This window comes from Oryza brachyantha, chromosome 3 (genome assembly GCF_000231095.2).
Source record: "Oryza brachyantha chromosome 3, ObraRS2, whole genome shotgun sequence".
In the NCBI taxonomy this organism is placed as follows: domain Eukaryota; kingdom Viridiplantae; phylum Streptophyta; class Magnoliopsida; order Poales; family Poaceae; genus Oryza; species Oryza brachyantha.
In genome coordinates this window covers 25,467,175-25,487,537 of record NC_023165.2, presented here as the reverse complement: position 1 = coordinate 25,487,537, position 20,363 = coordinate 25,467,175, and the positions used below count along the sequence as shown (strand labels likewise).

General features: G+C 45.2%; 4 protein-coding genes across 5 annotated transcripts; 2 read left to right on the top strand and 2 right to left on the bottom strand.

The window, feature by feature from the left end:
• The first annotated feature begins 5,504 nt into the window (after positions 1-5,504).
• Positions 5,505-9,382, top strand: LOC102716953 (oligopeptide transporter 3). The gene is made up of 4 exons (XM_040522287.1): positions 5,505-6,447; positions 7,182-7,279; positions 7,448-8,303; positions 8,393-9,382. Exons 1-4 carry the CDS (start codon positions 5,935-5,937, stop codon positions 9,188-9,190), a joined length of 2,265 nt encoding a protein of 754 aa, XP_040378221.1. The 5' UTR covers positions 5,505-5,934; the 3' UTR covers positions 9,191-9,382.
• Positions 9,383-9,681: 299 nt separating this feature from the next.
• LOC102720506 (protein TORNADO 1) lies at positions 9,682-14,893 on the bottom strand. 2 transcript variants are annotated; one of them, XM_015835272.2, is made up of 4 exons: positions 14,568-14,654; positions 13,172-14,404; positions 11,675-12,903; positions 9,683-11,532 (listed from the first exon to the last, which is right to left on the bottom strand). In XM_015835272.2, the coding sequence occupies exons 2-4, from the start codon at positions 14,316-14,318 to the stop codon at positions 10,150-10,152; spliced, it is 3,759 nt and encodes a 1,252-aa protein (XP_015690758.1). In that variant the 5' UTR covers positions 14,319-14,404; positions 14,568-14,654; the 3' UTR covers positions 9,683-10,149. The 2 variants fall into 2 exon arrangements, with proteins under 2 accessions (XP_015690755.1, XP_015690758.1); XM_015835269.2 differs by having other exon boundaries at positions 9,682-11,532; positions 13,172-14,893.
• Positions 14,894-15,482: 589 nt separating this feature from the next.
• Positions 15,483-18,256, top strand: LOC102720782 (glucan endo-1,3-beta-glucosidase 1). Its single transcript, XM_006650533.3, has 3 exons — positions 15,483-15,711; positions 16,944-17,201; positions 17,752-18,256. The coding sequence occupies exons 1-3, from the start codon at positions 15,585-15,587 to the stop codon at positions 17,784-17,786; spliced, it is 420 nt and encodes a 139-aa protein (XP_006650596.1). The 5' UTR covers positions 15,483-15,584; the 3' UTR covers positions 17,787-18,256.
• A 268-nt stretch (positions 18,257-18,524) lies between these two features.
• On the bottom strand, positions 18,525-19,555 carry LOC102720221 (transmembrane protein 256 homolog). Its single transcript, XM_006650531.3, has 5 exons — positions 19,406-19,555; positions 19,247-19,317; positions 19,044-19,124; positions 18,919-18,962; positions 18,525-18,774 (listed from the first exon to the last, which is right to left on the bottom strand). The coding sequence occupies exons 1-5, from the start codon at positions 19,545-19,547 to the stop codon at positions 18,675-18,677; spliced, it is 438 nt and encodes a 145-aa protein (XP_006650594.2). The 5' UTR covers positions 19,548-19,555; the 3' UTR covers positions 18,525-18,674.
• Positions 19,556-20,363: the final 808 nt, after the last annotated feature.

Here is a 20,363-nt window from a genome sequence, read left to right as displayed (position 1 = left end):
AAGAAATCACACACAACCTACAATCCTTTTACTTTAACGGTTTAATGTGTGACTTTAGACAATTTGTGCGGCTTTACAACTTAAATATTGCTAAAACAATATTTCTTTTAGAAAAATGACATTAGCTGCGTTCACCACCCTGCATAAGATATCTAACTCCTCTCGTTTTCCACGCGCACGCTTCCCGAACTACTAAGTGGTGTATTTTTTGTAAAAAAATTTTATAGAAAAGTTGTTTTAAAAAATCATATTAATCTATTATATATTTTTTAATAATTAATAATTAATTAATCATGTACTAATCTATTACTACGTTTTTCGTACCAAAGTAAGTTATCTTATCTCCTCCCAAACGAACAGGGCCATTGAATCATTGCTAATTTTTGTGCCAAAGGACATCCAGAACATTTATTTTCAGCATGCTAAGCATCGGTTAGGTTATAACGGGTAACCTGAAACTTGAACCCGATTTTGTGGTACCCAAAATGCCAGGTCTTAGAATTTTTTCACTAGTTCCAGGTATTGATTTTGGAAACCCAAAATTTGAAAAACCCAAAAAATCCGACCCGAAATTTCCGGGTAACCCAAACGTTCGGTGCTACTTTGACTCTCTCAACTACCAGTTGAGTTCAATTCATCTCTCTCAAACCTAAAAAGAAGTGTGGATGCTCGTTGAACTATAGATACCTAGTATTTTGCCTCCCTCGACAGTTTTTATAAATTGGTTTTAGCTGAAACAGTGTCTATATGGCATTACAACTAATAATGGATAATTCTTTTATCATATGTGGCGGTCTAGTCAACAAAACTAATTTAATATAATGGGACCTAGCTAAGAAATAATAGAAATGGGACCCAACTCTCTTTTCATGACTCTTCTCTCATCCCCTCCTCTTTCTCCCTTGTCGTCTCTCCTTCTACCCTTTCTTCTAGGGATGGGGAATGGATAACTCCTTAGCATCGTTGGCAGTGGCCACACTAGCCCCCCTCCCTCACATCATTGACCTTGAGTTCCTCTGCCTTTGTGTCACAACCTCCTTCCAAACCCAAGCCCGCTCTCTTCTACCTCCATCGACCATGTACATGGTGAGGTCTCCATCCTTTCTTCTCCAAGCTTATTATGAACTCGATTGCCCTTTCCACCCCCTTCGTCACTACGGCTACCAGTCCCATGGATTTTCCCTGTGGAGGAGGATGGAAACACCTCTAGCTAGTTGACCCCGCCATGCTTGTAAGTGTTGTCTATGACTATATCTCAACACATTCTCGGTGAAAGAGGCGGGACTAGGGTATAGTCTTCTGTACCTACTAAAGCCATGGGCAGTCACGAGGGCAGCAACCCGTGGTATAAAACTAAAATCACAAATTTCCAATGCCACATGATATATATTTTTCTTGTACAAAAGGTTCATTTTATCTTTAGCATGCATGGAGCACTACATCATTTTATTTTTGCGAAGAAAAGTAGGGTATATTATGTTTGAAGAGATTTCACGAATTTTATGGAACTAAATTTTTTCCGTGAAATTCCCGCGCTCTGAGTGAGTTCTCGGCGCGTCGTGGGTATGCATATCAACCAGAGTTCACAAGTATGTTTCGCCAAGATACGACAGCGGCATTTGATGATACGGTTCCGCAAATATCGCCCCAATTCAAGAATTTTTAAAAAATCAATAGAAAAATTCCAAAAAATCATGGTGATAGTTGTGCTTATCCTAAATTTAGTGGTGAAAAAAATTTCAAAAACAAGATAGGCATGAACCAATTTAAAAAGGTCAAAAGGCAAGAAAAAAATTAAAAATTTACTGTTCCTGAGGCCCAATACAAAGGAATTAAAAATCACCGTGATAATTATACCAAACCGTGTAATAATCATACCATTATCGTGATCGAAGCCATGATTATCGTCATCTTTAAAATCGCCACAATAATTGCACCAAGCAGCGCAATAACTAAAACTGTGACAATTTTTTTAAACTTTTGAGTTTTAAATTCATATGGGCTTTTTAACTATCATCGCGATTATCGTTGATTATCTTCGCTCAACCAGGGCCAGTTTCGGTCCCCTGCACGATAAATGAAACCCTAATATCAACCGGGGTTTGTGTATCAACGTATGATATTCATCGGCCGTTGACGCATGGGTGGTACGCAATGTGCAATCGCTGGACAGTACTCTCTTATACGTCTCAAGAAAGGGAATGGACGCCGTCACGGCGGCACTACAGGTACATACACAGTAGCGCATAAATTATGGAATTTTCTGTTGGCACTTTGGCCGCTCCACGAATCATTTCCTACCTGTGTCCGTGTGTTACAGTCCATTCCATGTTTGGTAGCCTACACTAGCAAGGCTCGTTGGGATGACATTTATAAAAAAATAATTTATAAATAAAACTTTTATATACGTTATTAGTCATCTAAAATTAAAAATTAAAAACATAAAATCAATTTTTAAATTTAAGATTAAAAATAAAAAAATATTTATAACTATAAACATAAATGAAAAGATATGCACCTAACATTTCGTAATTCCATACTACAGTAGCAAAAGTTGGACATAGATATATTTGTACCTCGCTAAACTTGGCAATTTCGTAGTTTGTTGGACACTTTTAAGTCTTGTCATTTTCGTTTTTGTTTATATTTATAAGTTAAAATTGAATTTTTAGTTTTTAATTTAGAGTTGATTTTGAATGGTTTTTAATCATAGTGTATTTTTTATATTTATTTTTAAATTATTAAAAACACATATATTAAAATTTTATTTACAATTTGTTTCTTATTTGTAAATATACTGTTTGTTTGAAATTTTTCAAGACAAAAAAACCCAAAAGATAAAGCCGTTTTGGCTCGGCAACCCGGCACCGGGCACGAAATCACCAACGCATCATGCACTCATAATCTCCGCATCGATTTGGTGAGGCCGGTTGCAACGGGATACGGTGCGCAGGTGGTGCCCCTGCCCCGCCCCCGGGGATGCGACGGCGACGCGAGCGAAGGCACCTACCGTACGTTTTTTGGCTGGCTCCCGCGCCTCGTCGCGGAGGAGAAAAATGTCGATCGGGAGGCTGGTTAGTGCGGAGCGAACCGTAGCGCGGGCGAGCGACGGATGGATGGATCGGATGGTTTTGACGAATCCACGGTACGCGGGCCATGGCCCAGGAGAGTGACCTGCAAAGCAAAAAAAAGCAAGGAGCGAAAACGGCACGTCGGAAAAGCGCGCGCGGCCCGCCGGGGTCAATGCTCCCCTTCGTCTCGCTCTCTCGTCCGTTCTACAGTGCCCAGCGCCACGCCCCGGCCACCGGCCCAGCACGTACGTCGCGGTGCAGAAAGGCCCCCAGACCCTGAGGCCTACATTCCTTTGCTTTTGCTATGCCCCTCCCTGTTGTTGCTGTTGATGTGGGCCACGCAGAGCTAGCTGACTCTACTCCTGCTACGCCTTTTTCCGTTGCTGGTCCACTGCTACATCTACCCTGTTCTCGTGTGTCCGCGGGGTACTGGATATGTGGAGCACAAGTTTTTGCTCGTACTTATAAACTGTAAATGTAGAGTATATTATTAAATTTAAAATTGTTTTTAGGATTTTTAATATAACTTTTATATTATTTAGAACGTGTATATAAAAAACTTTTTTATATTTTTTATAAATATGTTGTTTGACTTTAAAAAATAAAGACTGGCACTTTTTTTCAGTGCACGCGCGCAGAAATAAGCTCATGATTTTCTCCACTAAACTGCGCCCGGCGTACGGGGCCGTTCGGCCGGAGCGTGCCGCCCGCGTGGAGGCGTCCACGGCGGCGCCGAGGTGGCGCGCGGGGGGCCCGGGAGGCAGCGTGCGCGGGCACGTGGCGGCGCCGCGCGCCTCGCGATCCCCACATGCCTCCTCGCACCGGGGAGCCCGGACGCCCGGCCATTGCTAGGGCGTGGTTTGTGTGCGCCAACCACCACCGTTTTTCCTTCAAAATCTATCGCTATTCAAGCTCCACTTTCGCGTTGGCGAATACGCGCGTGCAACGAGTGGCATGCATGTAGCGGACGTGATCGTGGAGGTCACTGTAAAGGGATTAAAGGGGAGCACTCTTACTTACGGAGCATGCAGTAGCAGCAGCTAGGACAATGCTCCACTAAACCAAAACGAAGTCGATCACAGATACACAAATCGTACAGTTCTGCTAGCAGCTAGCTAGTGAAATTATAAGATGGGAGCTACTCGATCATTGCCCTGTTGACTTCGCTCGCCAGGCACGATTTACGGATAGATTGCTGAAGGCAAAGCTGCCTCGATATGGCTAGACGGCCAAGGGCCATTCTGTAACAAGATTCCAAAAGGTCGCAACCCGTGTCCAGATGGCCCCCATTTACGCATGCCGTGCCGATGCCGATGCCGACGTAAGTTCGCTGTGAAGGGCGCATTGCTTCCAAACAAAAATTGAGTATAGACATACGAAGCTCAGGAAATTCTCTCAGAAAACTCGCCAATCATGGTTCGCTTCATCAATCATCAGCCCATCGTCGTCCGCACATGATCGGAGGACATCGCCACCAGCCGCCGGGAGCCACCGCCACCGTATAAAGCTGACCGCCGCCTTACCTAACCGATCCCCATGCCAAAAGCGAGTGGCATGGCTGGAATCACACCTGCATGCATGCCTGATCAGTGTCTGCAATGGCAGCGCTGCACACAACGGCACATGGCACGCTGCCTGCCGACCTGCCGTCCTCGCTGCCGTCTCGCTGCGGCAAAAGCACAGATCGAGCACCGGCGCGGCGGCCATCACCGATCGCTCGCTCTGTCTCGCCAGAACCGGATGCGCGCCAATCAGTCCAGGCAGCGGCCGGCGATCGAGCACAGCTGCACGCAAAAGCACAAAATCTTGTCGAACAGCGACGCGGGTGACGAATATGTTACCACGCGTTACGATAAGCAGATAAGAGGATTTTCTGTGAGGGCAACGGGAGCGCTGCCTTTTCTGGCCGAGCAAACCTACAAACAAATATGCCAATCCAATCCGGATGGGGCATGGCATCAATCAAGCTTAAACTTTCTTAATTAGACAGACAACCTGACTCGTTGTTCTCTGAAAGAAAAATGTAGACACCATGAGTCCATGACCGCATCAGATTCCCGTCGAAGTTCTGTTTCCTCCAAGATTTTTACTCTGCCAAGCCATGTTTCGATTGGTTTAATGACATATTTACAAACGAAAAAAATTATGAATAGCAAATTGATATACTTATTCTTAACGATCTACTAAAACCAAATTTTAAAAATAAATTTTGGTAAAAAAACCTAAAATCAACTTTAAATTTAATATTTAAATTTTAACTTATAATTATAAGCAAAAATAAAAAGACAGGACTCTCAACGGATTAAACTGCTCATGCAGTCAAGCTCATGTTCTGCTAGTGTGTTTTGCACAGTGCAGTCAGAGAGAGCACGGAGCCACTTTATAAGAAGGCGTCTTTTCCACTGACCAGGATGGATGAATTCACAACTCGGATGAAAAAATTAAAGCGCGATTAGATTAAGCGGCTGCGTATCTTGTGCCCACGCGCGCCGCGCGCGTGCGGGGGTTAAGCCGGCGCGTGCCATCCGGGCGTCCAGCTGGACGCCCCCCTGACCGTCCGATCCTACCCGCGGACGGCCACGATCTTCCTGGTCGCGCAGAGCCCTGGGAGAAAAAAATGAGTAATCACGCCGCTAAACCGCCAGCCAAAGTACGAGGAGGGCGATGCAAATATGCAATGGAGACGCGAATTGGAATATAAATAGAGGCGAGCAGCGGTCAAGTGCTACCATCCAAATCGAATCCTCGAAAGCACTACCTTCCGCTGCAGATACTGGCAAAAATTTAGTAGCTACAGAGATCAGAGCTCAGTGGAGGAGCTAGCTAGCTACTCGTGAGGTGGAGGAGGAGGAAGGAGAGGGAGATGGCGTCGTTGAAGTCGCCGGTGGCGGCGGAGGAGGCGGCGGCGGCGGCGGGGAAGGGGGAGGGGGAGAGGTGCCCGGTGGAGGAGGTGGCGCTGGTGGTGCCGGAGACGGATGACCCGACGACGCCGGTGATGACATTCCGGGCGTGGACGCTGGGGCTCACCTCCTGCGTCGTGCTCATCTTCCTCAACACCTTCTTCACGTACCGCACGCAGCCGCTCACCATCTCGGGCATCCTGGCCCAGATCCTCGTCCTCCCCGCTGGCCAGTTCATGGCCGCCGTGCTGCCCAACCGCGAGGTGCGCCTCCTCGGCGGCCGCCTCGGGAGCTTCAACCTCAACCCGGGGCCCTTCAACATCAAGGAGCACGTCATCATCACCATCTTCGCCAACTGCGGCGTCTCCTACGGCGGCGGCGACGCCTACTCCATCGGCGCCATCACCGTCATGAAGGCCTACTACAAGCAATCCCTCGGCTTCGTCTGCGCCCTCCTCATCGTCCTCACCACACAGGTCTCTCTCTCGATCTGAACACTACCTATCACCTTACTAATTGAATGCTTAATCACTTAATTAATCACCTAGATCAATCAAGAAAATCGCTTTGTCCATATCTATTTCTTTCAGTTCGGCTGATTGCTTCTTAGTACTATAAGAATTGACTCGCGTCGTCTTTTTATCAAATTTCGTCTTCTAATTTGTCACGCGAAGGCGACGTGCATGTTTTTGTCCAGAAGTTGTGACAAACACTCAAAACCAATCAAACGTTTTTGCGCTGCTTTGTCTCGCGTACCAGTTGCCACCAATCATGCGGCGCTGAAGTTGAAATTGAAAATCTCATGTTCCCGTAATGTCACCGTGACCCTACAAATAATTGGCGAGATTCTGTGTCGTACCTCTTGCAAATTTCATAGTGACCAACTTTAACATTCATGTCGGATTGCTGATTTGCTGGCACTAATTGCAAGAATGAGGTCCGTGCTTGCTGACGGAGGTCCGTGCTCGAGTCAACATTAAGCAGTACTGTACTGCTACTAGTATAGACACATCATTTAACTAATCATATCCAAAGCAAAACAAAACAGCAGCTAACCCGTCATGAACAGGAGAATGTTATTATCACAGCATTTCACTTGAGTGCACCGTGATTCCGTGAATATAGCTCGGAAATGCTTAGAGAATGTCGGGCAGAGTGGTGACGCCATGATTGATTGGGTTGTCAATGTCATCTGTGGACTGTGGTGCAGATACTGGGCTATGGATGGGCCGGAATGCTGAGGAGGTACCTGGTTGACCCGGCCGACATGTGGTGGCCTTCGAATTTAGCCCAAGTCTCACTCTTCAGGTAAAAATTAATCGTGTCCAAAATCTCTCGGTTAAGCCAAATCAATAACTGGACACAGTTAGTCAACTTTGCGAGCTAATGACCTCTCTGGCATGCAATCACTGGAGACAGTTATTAGTTAACTATGCAAGCTAATGATCTCTCTGACATTGCAACGCATGCGTGCAGGGCGTTGCACGAGAAGGAAGACGGCGATGGCAGGAAGGGGTCGCCGTCGTCGAGGGGGCCGACGCGGATGCGCTTCTTCCTCATCTTCTTCTTCGCGAGCTTCGCCTACTACGCGCTGCCGGGGTACCTGCTGCCGATCCTGACCTTCTTCTCGTGGGCGTGCTGGGCGTGGCCGCACAGCATCACGGCGCAGCAGGTCGGGTCCGGGTACCACGGCCTCGGCGTCGGCGCCTTCACGCTGGACTGGGCCGGCATCTCGGCGTACCACGGCAGCCCGCTGGTGGCGCCGTGGTCGTCCATCGCCAACACCGCCGCCGGCTTCGTCATGTTCATCTACATCATCGTGCCGCTCTGCTACTGGAGGTTCGACACGTTCGACGCGAGGAGGTTCCCCATCTTCTCCAACCAGCTGTTCACGGCGGCCGGGCAGAAGTACGACACCACCAAGGTGCTGACGAGGGAGTTCGACCTCAACGTGGCGGCGTACGAGAGCTACGGGAAGCTGTACCTGAGCCCGCTCTTCGCCATCTCCATCGGCTCCGGGTTCCTGCGGTTCACGGCAACCCTCGTCCACGTGATGCTGTTCCACGGGGGGGACATCTGGAGGCAGAGCAGGTCGGCGATGAGCTCCGCGGCGGCGAAGCTGGACGTGCACGCCAAGCTGATGCGGCGGTACAAGCAGGTGCCGCAGTGGTGGTTCCTCGTGCTGCTCGTCGGCAGCGTCGCCGTGTCGCTGCTCATGTCGTTCGTCTACAAGGAGGAGGTGCAGCTGCCGTGGTGGGGGATGCTCTTCGCCTTCGCCCTCGCCTTCGTCGTCACCCTGCCCATCGGCGTCATCCAGGCGACCACCAACCAGGTGTGTACGCATCCATCCATCGATCGATCACCATGAATTGTCGTCGTCGTCGTTTCTGATCGTGTTGAATTGCTTTGCCGTTGTTGCAGCAACCGGGGTACGACATCATCGCGCAGTTCATGATCGGGTACGTGCTGCCGGGGAAGCCGATCGCGAACCTGCTGTTCAAGATCTACGGGCGGATCAGCACGGTGCACGCGCTGTCGTTCCTCGCGGACCTCAAGCTCGGCCACTACATGAAGATCCCGCCGCGATGCATGTACACGGCGCAGCTGGTGGGCACGGTGGTCGCCGGCGTGGTGAACCTGGCGGTGGCGTGGTGGATGCTGGGCAACATCGACAACATCTGCGACGTGGAGGCGCTGCACCCGGACAGCCCCTGGACGTGCCCCAAGTACCGCGTCACGTTCGACGCGTCGGTGATCTGGGGGCTCATCGGCCCCGCCAGGCTGTTCGGCCGGCACGGCCTGTACCGCAACCTGGTGTGGCTGTTCCTCGCCGGCGCCGTGCTGCCCGTGCCGGTGTGGCTGCTCAGCAGGGCGTTCCCGGAGAAGAAGTGGATCGCGCTCGTCAACGTCCCCGTCATCTCCTACGGGTTCGCCGGGATGCCGCCGGCGACGCCGACCAACATCGCCAGCTGGCTCGTCACGGGCACCATCTTCAACTACTTCGTCTTCAAGTACCGCAAGGGGTGGTGGCAGAAGTACAACTACGTGCTGTCGGCAGCGCTGGACGCCGGCACGGCCTTCATGGGGGTGCTCATCTTCTTCGCCCTCCAGAACGCGCACCACGAGCTCAAGTGGTGGGGCACGGAGGTCGACCACTGCCCTCTCGCCTCCTGCCCCACCGCGCCCGGCATCGCCGTCAAGGGATGCCCGGTGTTCTGAGCTCGCCGGCCGGAGCTGCACCCTACCGTGTATTTAGGTAGCAAACATTTGGGTTTGGATTGGGAAAAAGAAAACCATGAATTCAGCCTGGCATCAGTTAACTGATAGTCATTATAGTTGTCAGTTGTCACCTACTGTGTTCTGGGTTCTCTCCAAGGAAATGCTATAGCCAGTATTATCTTCGGTTTTTAATTTTTGATATCGTTGACTATTTAAGATACGTTTGATTATTTTTTCTATTCAAAAAATTATACATATACATAGATATAAGTCATTCTTAAAGTACATTTAATAATAAAACAATTCACTAAAAATAAATAATTATTATGGAGTATTTTTTAATAAGATAATGGTCACACGTATGTCTAAAATCAGCTGTGTTAAATATTGTAAAAACAGAATAGTAGTTTATATGAGATCATGTCAATCTGAATATGCTGAAACACACTACTGCCAGTAGTCAACCATCAGAAATGCTATAGGCCTGAAGCTAGTTCAAAAAATCATGTCGATCTGAATACGCTCAAACAGAATTCTGCCAGTAGTTTATCTAAAAAAGCCTCTGCTAGTAGTTAATTATCAGAGATAGAGCAGTAAGTAGTAGGAGTATCCGAGTTTGCAGTATTACTCCATTGAATATTATGTAACTGTGTTACTCCATTATTGAAGAAAGATATAAATGAACAGTTCAAATCAGCAATGGAACAGGCAGTAATATACAGTTAGAAAATAACAGCGTGAAGAATCACAAAAATGAGGCAAAGAGAAAGCAGACCGTTGACAGAGGCAGAGTGATAGAAACTGGAGCAGAGCATATGACGGGTACCATGAGATCTTGGTAATCAGCATGGCATCATCCATTAAAATTGCACACTCGTCAGTTGTCACCATCAGTACAGAAGCACAGGGACATCAGATAGGCACCTTGTGGCCATGAAACCAACTGCAACCTGGATGGTTCAAAGTGGTAGTTCAAAGATCTCGTCTGCTCTCGCAACGATGTGCTTCCTGCAGATCCATGCAATGTGGCCGTCATCTCTGTACCTAATCCTCCACAGACCAAATCTCTGTGCTATGTCCATCCCTGTCAAAATCCCCTGCCCTTTCAAGAAATCCACAAGCCACTGTCTGGCCGTTTTCATATCCTCCCCCATGCCATTTGCACCACTCTGGTTGCTGTTACTCCTCGCTTTTCCATACATTGCTGCTGCACCTAAAGCCCCCAATGACAAGGTTGATGTAGTTGCACCATACATGACTGAAGAATCTAGCAAGTGCACCACCTGTCTGCTCAGGTCAGGTATCATCTCCCCCATCCCGACGATGAAATGTGCCCCGATCTTCAGAGCAAAAGTCAACAGTTTCATGAACGTGCTCATGTAAGGCAGCAAGGATTGCACTGCCTGATTATCGACTTGGATCAGATCGCACCCAACTTGATCCTCCAACACATGCATCTCTTGTCTGAACTCGCAACACATGTGCACCCGTAGGGATCGCATGCCAGGAAGTATCCTTGTGACAAGCTTCTTGGAGCGGTTGTCCAGGCTTACAAGATAGAACAGCTGGGGCACCTTTCTTTCCTCCAACTGAATACTGTAGTTAATCGCATAGTCCATTTTCCTGTGGAGCTCAGTCACAAGGTGATACTCGTAGTACCTCAACCTTGCAATTTCCTCCTTCAAGTCTTGAATTCCTTGTTCTATTCTCTTCAGTCTTTGGAGAACCATCTCAACACCTTTGGCGATGCCTAATATGGAGGGATCTACTGCATCGGATTCAGGGATAGTTTCAGATTGCTGCAGACTATCTGGGCTCACTGCAAGTTCGGTTGCAAGATGCTGTAGATCATAGTACCTACGATGCAAAACTTCATGGAAGTCATCGTCTGATAGAAGATCTCTAGCATGATCCAATCCTGATATTAAGATGACCCTCTTATTGCTTTCAATTGCACTCCAGGTATGCTGATAATCATACATGCTTTCCGCTGGCAATGACAGCAGAATTTGCTTAATTCTTTTCACAGGTAACAGCTGAGTTGCCCGAAACCTTTGTGGTATGATATATTTCACACAGCTGGGTCTGATAATGCTTTCCTTGAATGTCATACTGGGAGACAGATTTAGTATCGTTGGGATTACTAACTTGTGCAGAAGCCTCACCATGTCAGTAACATTTCTAGTGGAGCATGCAAGTACATCAATGGATGAGCCCAACTTCATTCCCAGCTCAACCCTTACATGGACACCATTGATCACCGTATAAATAAGGTTTTTCTCCAAGTTGTAGACTGCTCCTTGTTGATTTCCCAGGCACGTGATTTTATTGTGCAGATGGACCTGGAAGGAAGATAATCTTTTAGAAAGTTGGATCATTTTAGTAATTGACTTAATCATATCAAGATGTGTTCTGTAGAATCTTTAAATAACATGACTACCCCTGTGGCAGCAATGTAGCACCTAGAGTTACGTTATGTTTTACCTGTAGCCTTGGAAAGAAGTCGTCTGTCAGAAACATGTGTGTATCTTCACATTCCATATGCCTTCCAGCATATCTGCACTCTGGCATGGTTAACTGCCAACGTTGAGTCCCTTCTTTGCTTTCCTCAAGCATAGCTGGTACTAAAAGTAATGTGTTTGGGTTCCCAGGGTCTTGTTCATAGCATAATTCAAGTTTCAATAACATATTAATGATATCACTGGATTGCAAGGATGAACCAGCTCTCCAGTTTGATCTTTGAATTTGGTTACACAGCTTCTCTTGCAGAATCTTCTCCAGGTCTTGTTTGCGAACAAAACCGCTATTTTCTGTCTTGATGGATTTCAATGCACCTAGTTGGCTGAGTATATCTTGATGGAACCATTCGCAGTTCATTATCAGCACTCCAAGCTCTTCAAAAAATATTATTTCACCCAAATTATGCAGTGACTTTGCAACAGCACGTCTTCTTGTGTCTAATTTCTCTGCATTATCATGCCTAGATCTCAACCTTAGCACTGGAATGCTGAGCTGACATATCTCGCAGAACTCAGACCATCTGAGCACTGCTTTATTATTCTTCAATCTCCAATTATGCAAATACTTAACCAAATCATTGCATACTTCATAAACTTGAGGAACTTGCTGGAGAATTGTCTTTGTTGTATTCCGCAGGTGATGGGTGAGCTTACTAACTGAAACATGTGATCTTGAGTCTACCGCAAAAACAGTAGGGTAAATTTCAGCATATGAACAGAAGTCTTCTCTGAGTTTTTGTACAGTGGCAGCAATCAACTGTAGCCCTTCTGCTAGATGAGATACCTTATCATAGTGGGTGAGAACTATTGTAACACAGGGTACAAACGAGTGTGACACTCTTCTCCTAGAATTTGAAACAATAAACTTCAGCCAATAAATCAACTCCTGTTCAACCACGTCAATGCTTTTTGGATATTTATCAGCAGGCTTTCCAATCAAACTAGATACAACCATGAAAATCCTTGGACCACCATGCACAGCAAACATGAAATCATGCAAAGCAATACTTTCCTCAGTCCCACCAAGACTACACATAGTCAATTTTGTCTTGCCATCGAAAATAATATTCATCCCATTTTCATTGCTGTGTGCCATTTGCTCAATTGGAGCCTTTGAAGTTCTTATTTCATCCATGCGGGGCAATTTCATTGAATTCATGCAATGCTTCATTGAACTACACAGAGTGCTTTTACCTGCAGAAGCATTAAAAAAATAAGCAAAATAAACCAATGATCTGTATGCTAGAGCTGTGTGGTAAAGGTACAAACATTAAATAGCACCAAGTGAGAAATCAACTGAATTTAGGACTACAGAAGGGTAGATTCATTTGAATGCCATCCATATTCCAGCAAAACAAATTGAAATAATTTTACCAGCAAATTTGACAAGTGAAATAAAAGATAAAACTATAGATATAGTTACCAAGAGGGATAGGTCAATAGTGGACAACGCCAAGGGTACCTGATAATTCTTGGCCACAGAGAAAAACTTGGCAGCAAGTAGGTGCACTTAGTGGCAAATCGAGCGAATCACTTGGTACAACCAAACTCCCATTCTGACCAAGTTTCTCGTAAATTTCACCAGTCTTACCAGCAACATGCAAAGGGGTTTCATGCAGGTCGATTTCTTCTATCCAAGGATTGACCTGCAACATGCTCATAATGGTCTGCAAGACTACCTCCCCCTCAACTCCCCTGCAACCTTTCAAAGATAGGCTTCGAAGAGTAGTATTTCTTTCTAAGCTTGTAAAGATTCTGACAACATCATTCGGCCTCAAGCTTACATCATCGCATATGGACAGTTTAAGCAGGCTCTGGTTTGTTTCCAACATCTGCAAGATTGCTGTTATGCCATATCTTCCTATATTTGTTTGGTGTCCACCAAAAATCAAAACCTTCAAAGCGATATTGGCTTGTCTCTGAAGTGGTGAAAATGTACTCAGAGGGCACAGTAAATGCTCCAACCCACCTCCACCAAAGCGATTTCCATCCAAACTCAAGCTCTCCAAATAGTTGTTCTTGAATAGCCCGGCAGCTATATACACAACAGCTTTGTCCCTGAGGCAACACCTGGTAAGCTTGACAGTTTTTAGCATCCTATTCCGTTCAAGGACTCCTCTGAGCTCTTTGGTCCACTTGGACTTTAATGGTACACCTGACATGTCCAATGTTGACACTGTGGTGTTCCATGCCATAGCACAAGCAACCCTTTGCAGGCCTGTGGAATTAATATTGTTGTAAATTCTCAAGCTTCCAGTTCCAGGCTGAAATTCAGCAATTTTACAGCTGTTCATGCCGCCTCTAGTATCACGGCAGTGTCCCCATATATGCACCTCCAGTCTACGGTTGCGTCCAAGCACAGCAGAGAAAATTGGGGCTGCTGCAATTGAGCTGTTGTCAAGGATGACCAACAGCTTCAGCATATAGTTTACCTCAATCATCTTTGAGAGTTCTTCAGCTCCCTTAGCGCCTATGGAATCGTCCAATAGCTGGAACTCTTCCACACCCCTGTTGTTTGCCAAAGCTGAAGCAAGCAGTTTGGCTCCTGTAGCTCCAATTCTACAGTCAGAGAACACAATTGCCCTGATGGTGTTGTTCCTTTGTATCATTTCTGATAATGGAACTAAAGCAGTTGCTGATTTTGTGCCGAAGACATTCTTTTGGAATTCTACCTGCTTCACACTCGAATCAGGGCCTAAAAATGAACAGAGAAGTTGCACCCCCTCAGTTTGCCATTCAATACCATGAAATAGGAGGTTCACCACATTGCTGTACACCTCCTTGTGCTCCAAAAGACGATGAAGCAACTTGTGCAAAAAATTGACACCCTTGTGATCTGTACATGTATGAACTCTTACCGATCTCTCGCTTTCCATGGACATTCCTGATCCCAGGTTTGTTGGAACCTGGTAGAACGCAATGCTATCCACATCCTTGTAATCTTGCAAATCAATCTCTGTGATATCCTTCATGTCCTCTTGATTAGATGGTAGTTTTCTTGTAATCATCTCATCACCCATGCTCAGAGGAAGTCTTTTACATGCAGGGAAGGTGTATATAGGTATCGAGGAGGTTTTGTCAGATCAATGCCGCACATTACAACTGGAAAGATTGCTTTGAAAAGATGAGTTACAAGGACATGCATCAGATTCCCAACTTGTCAAGCAAGCATGATAAAGAAAGAAACTACCTTTTTCTTGCTCTGCTGTCCTGAAGAGGGATGACTGGTGAACCAAAAGAGGCAAAGTGTCAATGTGCAACTGTTCAGGAAGGATAGACGAAGCAAACACCGGATTATTTAGGTATTTTTCATATGCCAAAAAAGCTCAAATTTAACATAAGGAAAATTAAAGCATAGTTTTGTCTTGATTCTCAATGTTATTATGTTATATGTAATCAAACATGACCAAACCATACATATAATCCATCGGTCCATCCTACCTAGGTGAAGCCCAACCAAACACCAACATGCACTTTGCAAATCATCAGCATGCACACTTTAACTTCATGTTGATTTTCTCCCGTTGGCATCATTTAGAAAGCACCCCCCCCCCAAAAAAAAAAATGTCTCAATGCAACTAAAGCAAATGGGTGTTTTAATGGAACTATTTCTTCTTTATTGTCTTATTATATTGCATTTGGCAGAATCATTTTTGCTTCATATGAAGGGAATATAGATTCCCAGAATTGAGGCTGAAGTAAGGAATAATTGCAGCATGCTAGACAAGCAAACTGAACCCATCATTCTCTATATTAGGGTCCATAATCACTGACCATTATACCAACAAATGGAATTCACACAGATCAAGCTACTCACCTGTAGATCTGTTCAATTCCAAAGTGTTAGTGCCTAGGAGAAGGTGAAAGAAAACAAAATGTGTACCTCCTTAGCACCAAATGCAGGCAGTGTGAAGAATTGGGACCTAATGAAGCAAGCAGCAACAAAAGTTATACTGCTGCTTTGTTTGATCCTCCACTTCATTGCAACATCAGCTCAGCAAGGTAAGATAAGTCTAGACAAGAAGGTTCATGAGTCCTCTTGCCTTTAATTTATTTTTTAAATTATATGTCTGATTATCTCAGAGCTGTCTCCACTCAAATTTAATATAATGTGGTAGGGTGAACCTGAAAAAATAATGGGAATATCTGAAGAAAAAACCTGCTGACAAATGCTAAACCAAAACATCCCATAACCAAGAAATATGTGTATAATTTGGGTAAACAGAAGGGAAAAGAATGTGTGCATATGGAACAACATTAAGTGCTTAATTGTTAAGTACAAAAATTTAAGAAGACGTGCAAACTTTAAACTATGTCAATACACAACTAAAAAAGAGAGACATTTCTCGACAATGCTTTCACATATATTGAAGAAAATAACATGACTTGTGTAATACAGCATTAGCCAGGTAGAGTGCATGCTCTAGCCTTGGATGCAACAATCTCAATGTCATTCCACTCAGATGCATACAGTGCTAATTAGATGCATTCAAGCAATATTTTTTTACTAGAGCTTATATTGCAACCTCTGCAGGTATTAATACCACAGTTTCTTCAATAACGATATTAATTACTACAACATTTTTCCTTGATTCCTTAAGTATTTTTTTAAGAAAACAAGCAATTTTTATTATCCGGCTTTTTGGAGAAAGCCTAAAAACACAATATACAGAGGTCTTACAGGAAACAAAAAACAAAAGGAAAACAGACACCAAGCATGACAAACTTTCTAGACCAGTACCTCTAGGGACAGCAGCTCAGCTCTCCATGCCTCACCAACAAACTAATAAAGCTCTACTCATCAGCTGAAGGAACTCGCAGAAACAAAGATAAAGCAAAAGCAGCATCAAGAATCTCAGCCATAGATCATCATTGTCGTACCCCAGGTTAGCCAATGTTGTCAGGGAGAACAATAGGTCCTAGCTGTGACAGCCTCCTCAATATCGTGCCATGGCACATGTCCAAAATGAGATCTTCTTCCCTTTGGAGCCCGATCCACCGCTGCAAGAAAGATAAAGCCCTGAAAACCACCTGCATAGGAGATTTGGCAAGTTTGTTTCGAAAACCCAGTCATTCCTGGTTAGCCAGACCCCAAACGAAACAAGAAACTAAAGCTATCCCAGCTTAGGATTATATTGTAAGTTATAACTAACATTTTAAGTCATGTCTCCCTCAGAAATGATCAAACCTTAGAAATTTGAGTAACTGCTACTTACACTTATAAATGCAAGCAGAGGATCAGAATTGGGAGAAACAATGGTGCATAGCAGATCAGCAAACTCCAGATGATATACTACAGAAAGCTCTCAGCTGGGCATGTGGTCCTGGTGGCGCAGACTGCACGATGATTGAACCAAATAAATCGTGTTATTTTCCCAATAATGTCAAAGACCACGCATCCTATGCCTTCAACAGCTACTGGCAAAAAATGAAGAAACAAGGTGGTTCCTGCTACTTCGATGCGGCTGCAATGGTCACTGACCTGGATCCAAGTATGTTCCCCCTCTGAAACCCTGCTACTTCATTGACCTAGTATGAGAAGCACTTTTTTGCTAGTACATACATAACTAGCATTTAGCAATAACAAAATGCAGAACATGCATATCCGTACAAAAGAAAAGCTCCAGAACGGAACATGTTTCAGTAAAAAAAAAGAGAGACAAATAAACGCTTTATGCAAAGAAAAAAAAGACCACTCTGATATTCTGTACAATTAATTTCTTCATTTACTACTTGTTAGGTAGCATGTACAAATTATATAATATAGCTACACATTAAATACATTTACAATCTTTGCAAAAGAAAAAAAACTTCCATATCATTTTTACAGAAACCTGTATACCTTTTTCCTGTAATGTAAGGCCATTTATTTTAGATACAATCAAATATAAAATTCCAATTGCATGCAGAAAACACTTCTTTAGAATCAGCAAACATCTTAGAGCAATTACAGATAGCACCAAAACATGGTTGCTTGTGTTGTCTACAAATACAAACACCATCATTGTTAACCTCATCTAAATCACTTCATGACATTTGCAGGTCATGGTTCATGCCAGTTTGAAGTGGTTCCCTGATATATTGACGAGGAAAAATATGCTCAACAGATAGTTTCTCTTTATGGAGGCTATCACTACTTGGAAACATATATGGGATGGAGCACAAGAGATAAAATGTTTCTACACACTTCAAGATATTTTTGTTATGCAAGTTAACTTCAATAAGAATCATTTTCCAGTGTTCATATTGCAAACCTGCAACTTGTTTTAACCATAAAGTGAGTGATTGCGCAGGTTTCCTACAATGCATTGAAGGGGCCAGACAGCTAGAATATAGTTATAACCAAGCATTTAATAGCTACTTGGTCCACTATTGACTTTAGCCAGTGACCCATGAGCATGATTAGTTCATAATTCCAATATTTCATATGAAGCAAATCAAACCACTGGTACACTAAGTAGTAACGAAATGGTCTTAAGGACGGTGTAAACAACATAGACTTCATTTCAAGCATAATAGTTGGCGCACTGAACCAGTCTACGGACTAAAGATGACGACATGGGTGTAGACAGAATTAAGACCATGTTGTAGACAGAGTTAAGACTGCAACATTTCTGATGATTTGACTGACCATGTTTGCAGGCCAACAACGAAGGTCAAACGATCAGGACTGCCATGGTACAGGAAATCCATGATTTAAAAAACATGGGTATGAACCTATGATATAGCATTAAATTGAAGAAATAGTTTCAATTTCACAATAGTTTAATCACAGAATGTAAGCACCAGATCATACTTAGGCAGAGACAACGAAGAGTGACCAACAAGGTTTATGGTTTTATTTTATTTCTCTTCTAGAAGGTCATAATAGAGATGCATACCAGTCAACTGCGTGAGATGATAGAGCACCAAATACAAAGCATTCAGTAATGTAATATGTTTTGGCATGCTGAAACACAATGTAGTCAGAAGAGCAGACTGGCCCATGCAGCGATGAACGCAAAGCCCCCCAACGGTGCCGTCGAAGAATACTTCCTGTCTTCAAGATAAGCCACAGTGTAGCACCTAAATGGAAACAACCGATAAAAAATCCATCAACAATGATTTTGCAGCTCAGATGGTACAGTGCAATGTGGAACCATTCAGATACTGTTTCTCTTCCTTTTCCTCGTAATTTCAACTAATTTAAAACTTGGAAAATACACGTACGTTCCAGAGAAGAGAACAATCCCAGCCGTGAGAAGCCCTCCGAACTGCAAACATGAGCAGCACTGAAGAACCCGTGGAAATTTGGAAGCAAAATGAACAGCAAAGCGAACGGCAAGTATACTAACGACATTGGGGTGCTTGGTGACGGGAGCCCCGAGCAACGCCGCGGTGTGGACGAGATGGTAGAGGGACGCGGTGTGCCAAACCTGTCGCCATTCCCCCCCCCCCCCCCCGGGAATTGCAATAAGCAGATCAGTAAATTGGAAGAAAAAATCGGCAACAGAACAACCAATCTGGCAAGGATGAAGACCAGGAAGCATCCGAGTACCTCCTTGTACGCGGGGTTCTTGGGGCGGAACATGTGCGCGCCATAGGTGCCAAGTCCAAGGGCAGCAACCCCTGCTCAAACCAGTCCACCCGATCGTCAGGTTAGGGAAGCGAGAGGGAGGAGGGGGGCTGAACTGAAGAGGGTGGGGGGGCGGATTACCGGAGACGGCGGCCACCTTGTGCCACAGCATCGGATCCATCGCCACCGCCCTCTTCTTCCTTGCGTCGTCTTCCTCGCTCGCTCGCGGCTTCTGTTTCCTCCGTTCGTCGTCTCCACTCTCCACCGGTCGTCGCCGCTCCATTTTTCCTTCCCGATTTAACCCCAGGAAAGTGCGAAATGACGCCCGCTGCCTCGCTTTGTACTTCTATGGCCCAATCAGCCCAAACACAGCCCATACGATCCGGCCTGTTTGCTCCAAACGGCGCCGACCGAAGGAATAAGTCCACTTATAGTCCCTCGTGTTAGACCACAGTCTATCCTTGAACAACAATACCAGATATGGACCGTCCTCTAGTTGACAAAACCAGTTCAAATCCGGTCCCAAGACAGTATTGTAGGCGGTCTGTGCTAACGTGGCTAGTTGACCGGCTGACGTGGCACATTGACTCTGATTTTTATGGCTGATTGGACATGGCCGTTGGGGGATAAATGCACATATAGTGATTCTCCTGTAATTGAAGTTGGATCAGGTTTTTTCCCAAGATGGTTTAAGATTTATTTGCATCCAACAGGAACAACACAACCATGAAATTTGCATTGCAAATTGAAGTTTGTCACCGCCTCTTGGGAAGCTGAAATGTGTGCTTCGAGTAGTGGCTCGCCACCTCGTCGTCACGGTGGCAGAGCACATAGAGGATCGTGTTCGGGTCCATGCGGCTCCACCGCTATGTCATCGTCGGCATCGGAATCCTCTGGCCAATGGGGCTCACGGCGATCAGCTCACACGTGATGCTCAGCTTCTCCACAAGCTGCTCTGTCATTTTCCCCATGAGAGCCACAGCGTTTTCCATTGCCTCCGCCTCACCGTAGACCACCTCCTCGGTCAACAAGCCTTGTCGCGCGTGCAGAAGGCGCGCTTCAGGCTCCGAAAGTCCTCCTCGACCATGTCGTGACTGTC